At 37.8% G+C, this 16380-nt stretch overlaps 1 protein-coding gene across 8 annotated transcripts in view; it reads left to right on the top strand.

The window, feature by feature from the left end:
* The window catches only part of LOC124777617 (sodium bicarbonate cotransporter 3), a 960712-nt gene extending 946004 nt beyond the window's left edge, over nucleotides 1-14708 (top strand). For 7 of the 8 annotated variants that reach the window (XM_047253082.1, XM_047253080.1, XM_047253085.1 and 4 more), the window contains one exon: nucleotides 13106-14708. Coding sequence is in view for 6 of the 8 variants with exons in the window: in XM_047253080.1 (XP_047109036.1) it covers nucleotides 13106-13183 (78 nt within the window). In the remaining 2 variants the exon portion in view is untranslated. The remainder of the gene's footprint in view (nucleotides 1-13105) is intronic. The other variant, XR_007015757.1, reaches the window with a different exon arrangement.
* Nucleotides 14709-16380: the final 1672 nt, after the last annotated feature.

Below are 16380 nucleotides of genomic sequence, written 5' to 3' on the forward strand. Positions count from 1 at the left end.
TTCAGAGCAAATGGTTTCCTGATAAATGAAAATAAAACTCAACGGATAATCTTCACTCTAAGAGACAAGCCACTATCTGATGACCCTAGTTCTGTTAAATTCCTGGGAGTTTATTAAGACGAAAAGTTATCCTGGGGCCAACATGTAAACTATATTAGCAGTAGGCTATCTAGAGTAATTTATTTATTAAGACAACTCAGAAATTGTGTACCTGAAACATACATTAGATCATCTTATTTTGCATTTTTCCAAAGTATAATATGCTATGGCATTATCTTGTGGGTTAACTGTAGTCATATACATGACATCCGATTGTTGCAGAAGAAAGCCATTAGGATAATTACAAATTCTTCACATAAGGTTCACTGCAAACCCTTATTTACTAAACAAAAAATTATGACAGTAATAAACCTCTACATATACAATGTCTTAATCTTTACCAAGAAGAACCTACAAGATGTGAAATGTAGAGAAAATGTACATTGTTACAACACAAGAACCATCAAACACATATACATGCCTTACCACAGATTATCAAAATCAATAAATAGCTATGAACTCACAGGGCACAAACTATTTACTAAGCTGCCACATGCTATACAGGATCTTCCTGAACATACATTCAAAGAAAGACTGCATGAATGGTTTATTGCCCATCCATTCCATGATATCAATGAATTCTTCAACTGTAAAATGCAGTAATCCAACAGATGACCCACAGTACATTTATTGTAATATAAGCTAAAATATTTCAGTAGTCAATACCTTATCACACTGTATTATAAATTGTATCTTCATTTGACATTTTCAATTGCTGTAATGTCATAGAGACAATAAAATCTTTATTATTATTATTATTATTATTATTATTATTATTATTATTATTATATCATGTTTGTAAGTTGATTGTGAGAGGATCATACTATGCTTCACGTGAGAAGGAAAAATGTCTACCTGCACATGTTGGAACTCAAAAGTGTCAACATTGTGGGCTGTTTAGACTGCAGTATGTCATTCTCTTTAAGCAGTAGTTTATCATTAGTCACTGGAGAAATGAAGGATGCATAGTTACATGAAAAAAAGTAAGTCATCTCCAGTTTCAAGAGAGGTCATTGGACAGACACGTCATATAAGCATATGTTGCTGATGTCAGTCTGGTGTACAATTACAGAACATGTTTTATACTCGTGCATAGTGACATTTCTGAAAAACAATAATCTCCTCTATTAGAATCAATATGGATTCTGCAGACAGAGATCTTACAAAACTCAGCTTGCTCTGTTTGTCTACAAGATGCAGACTGCAACAGACAAGGTGCCCAGCTCTAATCCATGTTTCTTGACTTCCAGAAGGTTTTTGATACAGTTTGGCACTGTCGTTTAGTGAATAAAATTGGAGCTTACCCACTACAAAATCAGATGTGTGCTTGGAGTTAAGACTTCCTATCAGACATAACTTGACATGTTATTCTAAACGGAACAGAATAGACAAATGTAAACATAATTTCAGAAGTAAATCAAGGGAGTATTATAGGGCCATAAGTGTTTATGATTTATATTAATGAACCAATGGACAACATTGGAGACTCTGTGAGGCAATTCACAGACAATGCAATTGTCTTCGGTAGACTGCTGCACCAGAAGATTGGTAGGGTGACTGGCACTTGGTCCTAAAGATAAATAAATGTCATATATCATGCATAAATAGGTGAAGGGGTCCACTAATTTTAGATGATACTACTTGTGACAAATCATTGGAAACATTAACTACCATAAAATACCTACGAGTAACCATCCAAAGTAATCTAAAGTGGAATAACCAAGTGAAACAAATAAAAAGAAAAGCAGATACCAGTCTGATATTCATTGTGAGAATCTTAATTCATATGCAAAAGATGTGCCGTACAAAGCAGTTGTACGAGTGATTCTAGTGTATCGTTCATCAGTCTGGGACCCTCTCCAAGATGAATTAACAGAAAAGTGAGAGACAATCCAACAAAGAGTGGCACATTCCATTCCGTGATCATATAGTCCATGTGAGAGCATCATGGAGATGCCGAACAAATTCCAGTGACAGAAGTTAAAAGAGAGATGTTCTGCATCGTGGAAAGGTTTCCCGTTGAAATTATGAATCCAGGAAGAGTTGGGAAACACATTACTTTCTCCCATTTGTCTTTTATGGAATGATGACACTGAGAAAATCAGAGGATTTATAACTCACATGAAAGTTTATCAACAGTCATTCTTCCCACAAACAATTCCCAAGTGTAACAGGGAAGGAGGAAAAGGTATTTATTTATTTAACAATATTATGCAAAAGAAAGTTGCTACTCACCATATAGCAGAGATGCTGAGTCACAGATAGGCACAACAAAAAGACTGTCACAAATTAGCTTTCGGCCAGTATGTCCTCCATCAAAAATAGGTGAGACACACACACACACACACACACACACACAATATTTTTTTTTTTGTGCCTATCTGTGACTCAGCATCTCTGCTATACAGTGAGTAGCAACTTTCCTTTTCATAATGTTGTTACATTCCATTCTGGATTTACCAATGTTTTATTTATTCTTCACAATTGCAGCTTATTGTCTTGGAAGCTAGCATGGGACATACAACTCACATGCTTTGTGGGTAGTAATAAATGTTTACATTAATTAATTATTTCTACCTGGCATTTATATAAACATTACAAAAAAAGAAAAGAAAATGCTAATATTACAAAACTATTAGTACTAAAACTACTTTCTACAACCAAAAAACAACTAAAAATCCCTTAACCAGTCTTATACTGCTGTTAGTACTGCAGATTCTCTCTTCTCTCTATGCGCATTTATTAGGGTGTATCTAAATTGTAGATGGTTGTTTTTTGGTGCTGTAGCTGCCCTCATATCATCTCGGTCAACAGCTGTTATTTGATGGAGTACTTGGACATTGGTCAGCAACATTTACACTGTAACATGTGATTCCCTGATTTGCTATCACATCTTAGAATCCATACTTCCATGAACACTTGCACCAGTATGATGTAAAGTCGTGAAAAAGCATTTCATTCAGTAGTCACTTTCCTTAGTTGTCTCCTCTCCATCTGTAGAGCATACTGTCTAGCCAGAACAGCAGCATACTGACATGTGGTTGAATGCCTCATGAAGTTGTCCTTGGCCTTCCTGGATACTGCAGCTGCAGTAGCATCCAAGATTCACCAGGTTGACTCATTCCTCAGTGCTGCTTTAGGGTTCAGTATTCGTAATGCCTGACAATGATTACACACTGCATCTTTGTAAAGTGCACTGTCCCATAACATGTGCTCTGGGGTTCCCACACTGCTGCAGATGCAACTGTCATTCATGTGTCTTTAGATTTTGCACAGATATGTAGCACGTGGGCCACAACCAGTCAGGTAATGTGTCACTCAGCTGGACCAAGGTGCTGTTAATTAAGATGTGAAACAGGAAGAGCCAGAAAGACCCAAGAAGAATGAATCTGAAGGCTGCACAGATACAGGCATGTTAGACAACTTTTTAAAGAAGAGTTATGAAAAAAAAAACGGTTAGAAGGAAACAATTTGTGGAGGCTAACCTAGAAACCAATCCATTGGCAATACCACATACAATAATGTTCAAGAAAATATGCCTTCTCCATGCTTGGAAGAAATGAAGGGATGGGAACAAAATGTTGAGGATAGTCAGCCACCCTGATAATGGAAACACTGCTTTCTGATCATGAAGAAGAAGATGAGGCAGAAGATCTGTGTTGCTTATGAACAGCATTATGCAAAGACTATAGAAACAATAAGTTTGTTTACTTCTTTGCTCAAGAAGAAATTAGGTAAACAATAGCCCCTCAGTTCAGATGAAAGATACTCCTCTAGAAGGACCTCTAGTAATCATCATCATCATCATCAGTTATCTGCTATATTAGCAGGTCCTTTGCCTCTTCATTTTCTGCGATCCATTGCTTCCTTCTTAAGGCTGCTGTATGTTGTACCGTCCATCATGTCATCCAGTATCTGGAATCTCTTCCTTCCTCGCTTCCTTTTCCCTTCTACATAACCTTCTAAAACTGTTTTTATCAGTCCGTCATTCTTTCTTAATATATGCCCAATCCAATTTCTTTTTCTTCTCTTTATTACATCTAGTAACTGCCTTTTCTCTCCCACTCTTCTCAGTACCTCTTCATTTTTTACTCTGTCCATCCAACTTATTCTTCCCATCTTCCGCAATGTCCAGATCTCAAAAGCCTCCAGCCTTTCTCTGTCTTTTTTCCTCATAGTCCATGTTTCAGCGCCATATAGATGAACACTCCATACAAGACATTTTATGAGTCTCTTTCTGAGTTCTCTGTCCATACCGCTGCAGAAGATTCTCCTTTTTTATAAAACGCCTCTTTTGCCATTGCTATCCTTGTTTTAATTTCTGTGGTGCACTTCCAGTCGGTGTCTATCCTGTTCTAGTGTTTCTCCATTCAGCACAATTTTTATTTCCTTATTTCCTCCTATTGCCAATACTTTTGTTTTATTTTTGTTAATTTTCATTCCATATTTTTTTCCGTTAGTTGCAATGGTGTCCACCAACTCCTGTAATTCTTTTTCCCCTGTGGCTAGAAGGACCATGTCATCAGCAAATCTCAAGCACCCTACTCTTCTTCCTCCAATTTCTACTCCTTTGTCATCTAATGAGCATTGGTCAATCATATTTTCCAAGTACAGGTTGAAAAGAGTAGGTGATAAACAGCATCCTTGTCTTACTCCTTTCCCTAGTCTGATCCAGTTTGTACTTTCTCCTCTCACTTTAACTGAAACTTTTTGATTAAGGTACAATGAGATTATAAGTCTTCTGGTTTTCCAGTCCACTCTCTTTTCCCTCATAATAGTCGCCAGCTTGTCCCAAACCACATTGTCAAATGCCTTTTCTAAATCAATGAAGCACATATATAGGTCTCTTCCTTTTTCAATAAACCTTTCTCCCAAGATTCGTAGGAGTCCTATTGCATCTCTGGTGCCCGTATTCCGTCTAAAGCCAAACTGCTCCTCGCCGAGATTCTCCTCTATTACTTTTTCAAGTCTTTTATTAATTATTCTTAACATCACTTTGGCTGCATGTGAAATGAGGCTGATTGTCCTGTGCTCGCTGCATTTCTTGGTTCCTTGTTTTTTCGGTAATGGAATCATTACTGTTGTCAAAAAGTCCTCAGGCCATTCACCACTGTCATATATTTTATTACATAACCTCAATATTTCTCTTATTCCATTGTGGTTCAAGCATTTTAGTATTTCTCCCGGTATTGTATCTGTACCTACTGCTTTGCCATTTTTCATTGCAGCAATGGCAGACTTTACTTCTTCCATTATGATGGTCGGTCCTTTCTCTTCATCACTTACACTGTTGTGTGATTCAAGTTCCAGGGTTTCTGGTTTGCTATTTGTGTCATATAGCTCTTTTATATATTCTTCCCATCTCTGGAGGACTTCGTCACGATCTTTATACACTACCTCTTCGTCTTTACTCAAAATTTCCGTAGTAGCACTTCCTGCTCTGTTTTGTTCCCATGTCATAGTCTTTACTCTGTTGTATAGTAAGTCGTATCTTCCCTTCCTGTCCAGTTCTTCAATTTCATCACATTCCTCTTTTAGCCATTTTTTCCTAGCCTGCTCTGTTTCTCTTCGCAGTTCGTTATTTAACCTTCGGTGTATCTTTCTTGCATCTTCAGTGTTCTTGTTTTTCAATTTTCTTCTCTCCTCCATCTTGGAAATCATTTCTTGTGTGACCCATGGTTTTTTTTACCTTTTCCCTTTTACATATCCTATATTTTGCTGTCCTGCTTTAATGATTCCTTCTTTCAGCGTATTCCAGTACTCGTTGGCATTATCAGGTGCTTCTTTGTCTCGTAATGTGTTTAGAAAGTCCCGAGACAGCATTTCTGTAATTTGTTCTTTGTTGGACCTTATCTTCTCTAGATCCCATTTCTTCACCATTGTCGCCTTTTTCAGTTTTTTCATTCTTATTTCTATTTCTGCCATAAGTAAGTTGTGGTCACTATTAATATCTGCACCTGGTAATGTGTGCACCTTCTTGATTCCATTCCTGTATCTTTCTTCTACCAGTATAAAATCGATTTGGTTTCTATATTTATCCCCTGGTGATTTCCAAGTGTAGAGCCTACTCTTATGGTTCTTGAACCATGTGTTTGCCACTATCAGCTGCCTTTCCCTGCAGAAGTCAATTAACCATTCACCTCTGTCATTTCTCTTTCCAAGACCATGACTGCCTACTATGTTTCCCTCTTTACCTTCTCCCACAATGGCGTTCCAGTCTCCCATTAATATTTTGCAGCATTTTTTATTTTTGTCCATTATTCTCTCTATTACATAGTACGTTTCCTCTACAATTTGGTCATCATGTTCTGAAGTTGGCATATACAGCTGGACAATCAGTAAATCTTTTTGTGCTCCTTTCAGCCTTACACCAATAACCCGGTCATTTGCATAGTCTACATATTCCACACATTTAGCCAATTCCTTTGTCATAATCATTCCTACTCCATTAATTCCTTTTACTTCGCCTCCTGAGTAGTAGAATACATATTCATCTGACTGCAACTCTCCATGTCCATTCCATCTTACCTCAGCAACTCCTACGAGGTCCATATGATTCTTTTCCATCTCTCTTTTAAGGTTTTCTAGTTTTCCTGCTTGTAGCAGAGTTCTGACATTCCAGGTACCAATTCTCGTTTTGATTTTTTGCCTCCTTTCAAGTTGTCCCCCCCGGAGATCCGAATGGGGGACTATTTTACCTCCGGACACTGATTTAACATGAGAGGAAGCCATTTTTTGTGCATAAAATGGAGACTGCATTATGCAGGGAAGATAATCTGCGATGGTATTCCGTTGCCTTCCGCAGTTCTGGAGGCCGCCCCTAACATGGGATACAGACGCCTTTTGCAGCCGCCCACTCCGGGTCAGACGCTGCATGAGAATTATAGGTTGGAAAATGAAAGACCCCTAGCCCTCGAAACCTAATAGCGTCAGGGTCGGAAAAGAACAAGAGCTGGCCGAGGGTGGCCAGATAGGAAAGATAAGAGTGAGGAGCCTGGCATAAGTAAGTGGAAGCAATGCCAGGACTCAGCTCGGGGCCCCGTGGTCGCCAGCCACGTATCACTAATCACTAGTAATAGATATCTTTATTGCTCCATGTACAGTCACTTTCAGTTCTTGTGTTTTGAGGTCTACTTTATAACCCTGTGATGGACTTAATGGACACTGAAACCCCCTTCTTAGTTCTTCCCTTCTCAGTTAGTCTTTTCAGTGCTGTATTTGAGCTGTATGCACATGTTTTCTGTGGTGTCCTGGATTTTGCATTCAGTGATGGGGGGTAAAGGAAGTGGTACCAGAAGTACCCTCCACCACACACTGTCATGCAAATGTGGAGTAGATAACTTCAAGAGAGCTTACAGGATCTCAGTGACCTCACACAACTAACATCCAAGAAGACAGCCATATTGTACTCTCAGCCTTGCAGGATCATACACCCTGTCATTTATCTCAGTTAAAGAAATGGGTTATATCAACAATTGCTTAGGTATATAAAAATATTCACAATACCAGATCCAGCAAATGTGTGCCATCCTCAGATGTCCTTAATCTACAAACATTTATGTAAAGATAAACCTATATACTTAGGCACTTTGAACATTATAAAGTCATTTAATATTTCAATGAATGTACATCATATCATCACATGATAAAAGACTGAAATTAGAACAGCATCCTCTGTTATCATATAGGTATGAGAAGGTGTAGGAAGAGAAGTGGGGAAATGTAGGTAAAGTGGGAGGATAACAATGTACTCTGCATATACTTAAGTTTTCTGTGGCCAGTCAAGTAAAACTGGAAATGGGATCTTACTTATTTTTTTATTATTTTAACTTCAATTTGCATTCTTGCTAATGGTCTTTTTTATATAAATTACCAGTTTTACTTGACTGTTCACAGAAAATGTAATTACAGGCAGAATATACTGTTATCCTCCCACTTTGCCTATGTTTCCTCCCTCCCCTTCTCACCCTCTCATCCATATCCCTACATGACAATGCAAGACGATATACTGATTTCAGCCTTTTATCATGTGATAGTATGATGTACATCCATTGAAATGTTAAATGACCTTATAGTCTTCAAAGTGCCAAAGTATGTGTGTTTACCTGTATAAAGCTTTTTGTGGAATAAGCACATCTGAAGATGGCAAATATTTGCCAAAATCAATAATGTTAATGTTTTTCATTTATATAAGCAGTTGTTTATGGCATATTAAATTATTATAAAAACATTACAAAGGTCAAATAATTGCAGTTGGCAATACATCAATTTTTAAAGAATGAGCTTGTTTGCAACAAGACAAGAATCCACATGGCAACATCTGGAGCACCACAGACTGTCAGCATGGCAATCATTACTGCAGCTTCCCTCTATATGCTAGCAGAGAGAGGTGTGCCAACAGTAGTGCGTCCAAGGAAAACTCTGGATATAGGAGTTTTTTATGTTCCTCAGTTTTGCATACAACGGCACAGTGGATGAATACATGTATGGAGGCCCAGAGGAAAATGAACAATACCAGAAAGGGTTCATCATCTTCATTTGGGACCAGTATCTGGCATGATGGTATGGGGTGTCATTAGAAACAAAAAACAATCACCTCAGGTTCACATAGCCAGTAATTTGGACAGCAGCCATCGTTTTTGACATGTTAAAGCTAGTGAGTGTGCCTGCTGTTCAAGGTCTCTGTGATATCTTTCAACAAGATAATGCAAGACTACATGTTGCCCATGTTTTTCTGACTTACCTCAGTACCGAAGGTGTCTGACTGTTGCCAGGGCCAGGGAGATCTCCAGATCTCTCACACCCTGAAAACATATGGTCACGAGTTGCTGTGAGTTTGGCATACCACCTCTCACCAGCCACTGCTGTTGATAAACTCTGGTGTGGATTTGAAGCAGTATGGAATGTTCCACTTGTTTCTGACATCCAAGCTCAGTTCAACTCGATGGCCAGCCAGGATGAAGCCATTGTTACTGCCAGAAGAGTTTTAAATTGTTCCCTCTGTATACCCTCCAAGTTACCTACAAACTTCGTTGTGTACTCTTCCTACTATACAATATACGCACAATAAATAATGTGTGTTTCACTATTTGCTATCATTCCCAGTTTTGTAATTTTAATAGCTTTCAGCATAGTAATTAAAAGTTTCTCAGCAGTTCTGAAATAAAGTCCGTTCCATTTACAGGTTAACTGATTAATCCAGTAATTTACCCAAATGAACATTTTGGGAAAAAAAACTAATTTGCAGAAAACAGCTAATAAAGTAGCTTGAATCAAGCTTTTCATACTTTAGCAATTAACATAATGAACCCAAAAAAGTCATGGATAGTGGTAGCTGTAACAGCTCTAGATATGAGTTTTAGGTAACTTAAGACAACAGCACAATGTGTAATAATGAGATTTTCGAAAATAGTGGTATATACCCCAAAAATTCAAAAAAATTAGACTATGTTAATAAAAAAATAGAGAAACATTAAGATGGTGGTTTTAGTACTTCAGGTGCTCTGCATAGTCTCCTCCCACTTGAGAACAATGCACAGAATATTCATTCAGCCATGCAAAACTATCAGAAAAGTCCTCCTTTGGAATGTCATTCTAATTGCACGTCACATTGCCTTGAATGTTGGTTATGTCATTAAAGCACTGAGCATTCAATGACTTTGTCTTTTTGTGGTAGGTTTGTACAGGTAACACCGAGTGTCATCATCCATGATGATATTTACAAAAAAGAATTGTTCGTGCTTTAAATTTCTGTCAAGTCACTGCAGGCATCCACACATCATTTTTATTAGAAATTAAAGGTGTGCAGGGCAAACTTTGCACATACCTTTGTATTCTTCAAAACATTTTGGAGAATGTCTTGGACACTTGATGTAGACATACTGCAATTTGTGTCACAACAAGATCAACACACCACAGTCACACGTCCACTACTTTGCACTGGCTATTCACAACTTACTGATTGAATGCCCATGTTGTTGTTGTTGTTGTTGTTGTTGTTGTTGTGGTCTTCAGTCCTGAGACTGGTTTGATGCAGCTCTCCATGCTACTCTATCCTGTGCAAGCTTCTTCATCTCCCAGTACCTACTGCAGCTTACATCCTTCTGAATCTGCTTAGTGTATTCATCTCTTGGTCTCCCTCTACTATTTTTACCCTCCACACTGCCCTCTAGTACTAAATTGGTGACCCCTTGATGCCTCAGAACATGTCCTACCAACCGATCCTTTCTTCTAGTCAAGTTGTGCCACAAACTCCTCTTCTCCCCAGTTCTATTCAGTACCTCCTCATTAGTTATGTGATCTACCCATCTGATCTTCAGCATTCTTCTGTAGCACCACATTTCAAAAGCTTCTATTCTCTTCTTGTCTAAACTATTTATCGTCCATGTTTCACTTCCATACATGGCCACACTCCATACAAATACTTTCAGAAACGACTTCCTGACACTTAAATCAATACTCGATGTTAACAAATTTCTCTTCTTCAAAAAAGCTTTCTTTGCCATTGCCAGTCTACATTTTATATCCTCTCTACTTCAACAATCATCAGTTATTTTGCTCCCCAAATAACAAAACTCCTTTACTACTGTAAGTGTCTCATTTCCTAATATAATTCCCTCAGCATCACCTGACTTAATTCAACTACATTCCATTATCCTAATTTTGCTTTTGTTGATGTTCATCTTATACCCTCCTTTAAAGACACTGTCCATTCCGTTCAACTGCTCTTCCAAGTCCTTTGCCGTCTCTGACAGAATTACGATGTCATCGGCGAACTTCACTGAACTTTTCTTTTGTTTCCTTTACTGCTTGCTCAATATACAGATTGAATAGCATCGGGGAGAGGCTACAACCCTGTCTCACTCCCTTCCCAACCACTGCTTCCCTTTCATGTCCCTTGACTCTTATAACTGCCATCCAGTTTCTGTACAAATTGTAAATAGCCTTTCGCTCCCTGTATTTTACCCCTGCCACCTTCAGAATTTGAAAGAGCGTATTCCAGTCAACATTGTCAAAAGCTTTCTCTAAGTCTACAAATGCTAGAAATGTAGGTTTACCCTTCCTGAATCTACCTTCTAAGATAAGTCGTAGGGTCAGCATCGCCTCATGTGTTCCAACATTTCTACGGAATCCAAACTGATCTTCCCCGAGATCGGCTTCTACCAGTCTGTAAAGAATTCGCATTAGTATTCTGCAGCTGTGACATATCAAACTGATAGTTCGGTAATTTTCACATCTGTCAACACCTGCTTTCTTTGGGATTGGAATTATTATGTTCTTCTTGAAGTCTGAGGGAATTTCGCCTGTCTTATACGTCTTGCTCACCAGATGGTAGAGTTTTGTCAGGACTGTCTCTCCCAAGGCTCTCGGTAGTTCTAATGGAATGTTGTCTACTCCCGAGGCCTTGTTTCGACTTAGGTCTTTCAGTGCTCTGTCAAACTCTTAACGCAGTATCGTATCTCCCATTTCATCTTCATCTACATCCTCTTCCATTTCCATAATATTGTCCTCAAGAACATCGCCCCTGTATAGACCCTCTATATATTTCTTCCACCTTTCTGCTTTCCCTTCTTTGCTTGGAACAGGGTTTCCATCTGCGCTTTTGATATTCATGCAAGTGGTTCTCTTTTCTCCAAAGGTCTCTTTAATTTTTTTGTAGGCCATGTCTATCTTACCCCTAGTGAGATAAGCCTCTACATCCTTACATTTGTCCTCTAGCCATGCCTCCTTAGCCATTTTGCACTTCCTGTCGATCTCATTTTTGAGATGTTTGTATTCCTTTTTGCCTGCTTCATTTACTGCATTTTTGTATTTTCTCCTTTCATCAATTAAATTCAATATTTCTTCTGTTACCCAAGGATTTCTACTAGCCCTCATCTTTTTACCTACTTGATCCTTTGCCGCCTTCACTATTTCATCCCTCAAAGCTACCCATTCTTCTTCTACTGTATTTCTTTCCCCTATTCCTGTCAATTGTTCCCTTATGCTCTCCTTGAAACTGTACAACCTCTGGTTCTTTCAGTTTACCCAGGTCCCATCTCCTTAAATTCCTACCTTTTTGCAGTTTCTTCAGTTTCAATCTAGAGTTCATAACCAATAGATTGTGGTCAGAGCCCACATCTGCCCCTGGAAATGTCTTACAACTTAAAACCTGGTTCCTAAATCTCTGTCTTACCATTATATAATCTATGTCTTTGAGAAAGCTTTTGGTTCAAGCTGCCACCATAGTTAGTGCACTGACGTCCTTATACAATACCATCAGCCTTGTAACTTCTTGGACGTATGGTGTTTGGAGTTCAGGGACACCAACACTGAATGTTGATATTTTAATCAGTAATGCTACATCACATGTCCTTCAGAAATAAGTTTCATTTCTGAGTCTCTCTCTCTCTCTCTCTCTCTCTCTCTCTCTCTCTCTGCATGTGCTTGTGCGTGTGCACATGCATGTGTGTGTAAGTAAGTTATTCTACCTAGCTTTTACAATTTCTTTTCTTTTGAGATAAAGCTACAAGCTGTTTTGGCTAATTTTAATTCTGTCATTTGTCTACCAATAAAATCTTCTATTCTCTATTACAGATTGTGGCCCTTTTCACCCTACAGAGCAATTTCTCTTAAATTATACTAATACACCACCCAGAAGACTATGAGCTTCTGTAATTTCATTTTAACCAATTGTCAAAATCTACTGAAGCTGTTGCCAAAACCTTTTGTATCCATACCATGTATCATGAGCTGGTTAGCTACTTGATTTGCGTAATAGGTTGCAGTGACAACTATTATAAAAAACAGTTGTACTCAAATGGTAAAGAGAAAAACTGTATTTAATAAGAGCTGTCACATCCATTTCTAAAGAGCCAGAAAAATCAAAACATATTATTTTTTGTCATTGTTGTAAAATTATATCAGTAGTGTTATTCTCATATGGCTGTTACAACATGAGTTTATGTAATAATTGTAAACATCTGTTCCAGGATTAAGCAACTGACAATGCTTGTTTTAATTGCAGATCGGTTCCAGTCAAAGTATAAACACCAAAAGTGATGCAAGAATGAGCAGACTGAATGAAAGTGAAACAACGGTATAACACAATGAGGTCTGCATGTGTGGGTGTGTTGAAGTGTACATATATGTATTATTAAACAGCCAGTGCCCTGTAAATTATTATGTGGGTCTCTCTCTAAGATGTTTGTAAATGTTGTTTTATCAGTAGAAAAATGAATGATTTGTTGACAGTCTGTGTTGTGTTCCTCAGATTAATAATTTACCCTGATGTTAATGTCTTAAATTACATAATTGACTGTTAGAATTTATGTAAGTATTATTGGATATGCCCTGTCACACCAGGCACTTTAGACAATGTCAGTACCAGTTTCTGCTAAATGTTTTAGTCAAACCAACAGCAAACATTTTATGATGTTTAATTATGTGCCAATTTAGAAACTGAATGATGCTGAGTAGGTATAACTATTGTGGATGCTCCATTACTAAAGAGATGGCAACTGCTCTCTAGTATATATGTTTTGAGTACAAATTTTAGTGGCTAAAGTAATTGGACTTCACAAGAGTTTTATCAGTGCTGGGTAAATGTTTACATGTGAGATCTCTGCTGCAGATATTGATGTCATATTCAGTGCTACATTTAAAATAGTTTAAGCATAAATTAATTACAATCAGTAAACTTCTGGACTGTGTTATACTGCATGGCCTAAAAATAATAAAACATAATTGTCAGTTTATAATTAGATCACATAGCAAATTCAAAAACAAAATTATAGAATTTCATGTGTGCAGTTCTAGTCTTCACATTTAGTGTCCACACACATGCATATAACTTGAACTTAGTGGAAGTTCCTCTCTCCAGCTGTCAGATTTTTGGGATACCTGTTGTGCACAGATTATGCATCAGTGGCAGGACAAATGCTCATTGAGGTGTTCTTGTATCAGAATAGAGGGGTCAAGGTCTGATGGTTTTTCATTTGAATATATTCATATGATGTACTGAACAAAATAACACATTCAGTAATTCAGCATTACTTTAAAAAAGAATATCTTGCACACAAATTTCACATTCACAAATACAACTGTAAACATGGTTGTGAGATTTTTGAGCACTTACGTTCAGTGAAATAAACAGGCACTGCAAACCAACATACTGGCTGAAAATATTTTTTTGTTACTGTTATAAAATCATTCTAATTATTGTTAAGTCTTTTTACACTACAAACAATTATCTTTCATTTCAGTCATTTGACCAGCTATATTCCAGCAAATCTCAGGAAAAATGGGCAAAAATAAGAATGTGATAATACAGTGGATCGTGTGTGTGTGTGTGTGTGTGTGTGTGTGTGTGTGTGTGTGTGTTTGTGTGTGTGTGTTTAAGAAATCAATTACATTACATTTTACTTTTTCAGTGCTAGCTTGATCTAGCTGTTTACATATCTGGACATCCAGGACATCCACTGGAGCAATGTGTAATATAAAACTAGAATGAGTTGTAAATTTGTCAGTGTAGGTGTAAAATTTGTTCATATGCTTAGAAAAAAGTTGTAAATTCTATTAATTTTTGTACAGTTAATGTTCAAATAAAATAGTTTTTATAATAAAAATAATATTCTTTTCCTACTGTATGATATGTTGAACTGTACACTTCCTTCTTTAAGAGATCAGACAGAAGCATACAAATGATACAGACCTACTGTACATGGTATTCTGACATGTGCAGCTCTATTGGATAATAAGCTTTGGTATTACTAGAAAACATAACAACACTTTTCACATTACAGCCCTAAACTGTAGATCCTTGAGTGAAACAGAACTGAATCTGCACAATACATTGTGATTCCTGTACATTTTGCAACATTCTGATCAGAAATAAAGCATCTACTGTAATTTTTTCATGTCCAACTTTTCTCACCATCTATTTCTTCTTAAAATTTTTATTTTCCTAACTGTGTTCAGAAGTTTCTTTCAGTATCAGCATTTCTGGTAGCCATTAATGTCCACGTATATTTCTGGGGACATAGTAAATGAAGTAGGAGCACACTTATACAGATTGCTAGTATAAGCCTGCAGTCTTCACTAATACATATCCAAAATGCTCGTGCATGATCTTCTGACAGGTTGACATTTACCTTATGGAGCAGGGGTATCAGGTCTTTAAGCTATACATTATTTACAGAGGATGAGGATGAAGACAACATTTAAGGTCTTTCAGTCCAAAGCACTCTTAAAGTCATCAGCACCAGGAGCAAAGCTGCCCATTCAGAAGACCAATGTTAACACTCACAACATGCAGATGACATGTGCACAAGCACATGCGCATTCAATATGGGGTCATCAGTCAGACAAGTATTTTGTAACTGTAAAATCCTCCAAATGGGAAGGATTTTATGACAAAGCTAAGTTTTGTTTCTGTCCATTTGTAGAATATCTGAGAAGATGAACAAAATTCTATGTTTGTGGTCCATTGAGTGTAGTTACATCAAACAGAGTGCAAGTCCCAGCCAAATTATGGACTGCACTCTCAGTAACAAATTGAGTGCACTCTAAGAATATCACCCACCTCCTTCCCAAGATACTGAAGCCTAAGGAGGATATCCTATACTGGAGTGTTAGAGATAGTCTGTGGTTTCAGTGTTTTATCTATTCCAGTGCACACAAAATTGCATGTACCTATCTATTACAGACTGTTGTAGGGTTAGACATGTGGATTTCGGGAATACTGTCTGATGAACCAGTGGGATTAGAAGGTGGTCCACCTACTTAGGCCCTGATGTGAAAAATGGCAAATAACTGTGGTGCCTGTGTAAGAATCATTTTATAAATGAAATCTAGGTTCTTCCTCTCTTGTGAGAGTATTCCAGGGAATAAAAATAACCCTCTGTGTCTTGAGAAAGCGTGGCAGGAATCTGGTCCTTCGTATATAACACTAGGTCCATTTTTATATGGATCTCAAATGGCTTTGCATTCAAGGGTGATTTGTGAATGCCATTTCCTGTGGTGGACACTCAACCCAGTGGAATACTGATGGCTGTGAATCAGAAAATGCATCTGCATGGCACACGAAGAGGAGCTGCAGCCAAGTGAGTGGAGGCTCAGCAACCTTAACACAGAATACAGATAAGAGACTGATCCTGTAGGCTCTTGTGGCCAGCTTAATCCCCTCACATTTAATACCCTTCATGGATTTGTGATGCACATCTTGGGAACCTGTGATCCAGTCAAGACCACAAGTGCCTTATAGAACCGGAACAAACATGTTCTGTTTACCCTGCATGACCT

This window comes from Schistocerca piceifrons, chromosome 2, assembly GCF_021461385.2.
Source record: "Schistocerca piceifrons isolate TAMUIC-IGC-003096 chromosome 2, iqSchPice1.1, whole genome shotgun sequence".
NCBI classification, from domain to species: Eukaryota; Metazoa; Arthropoda; class Insecta; order Orthoptera; family Acrididae; genus Schistocerca; species Schistocerca piceifrons.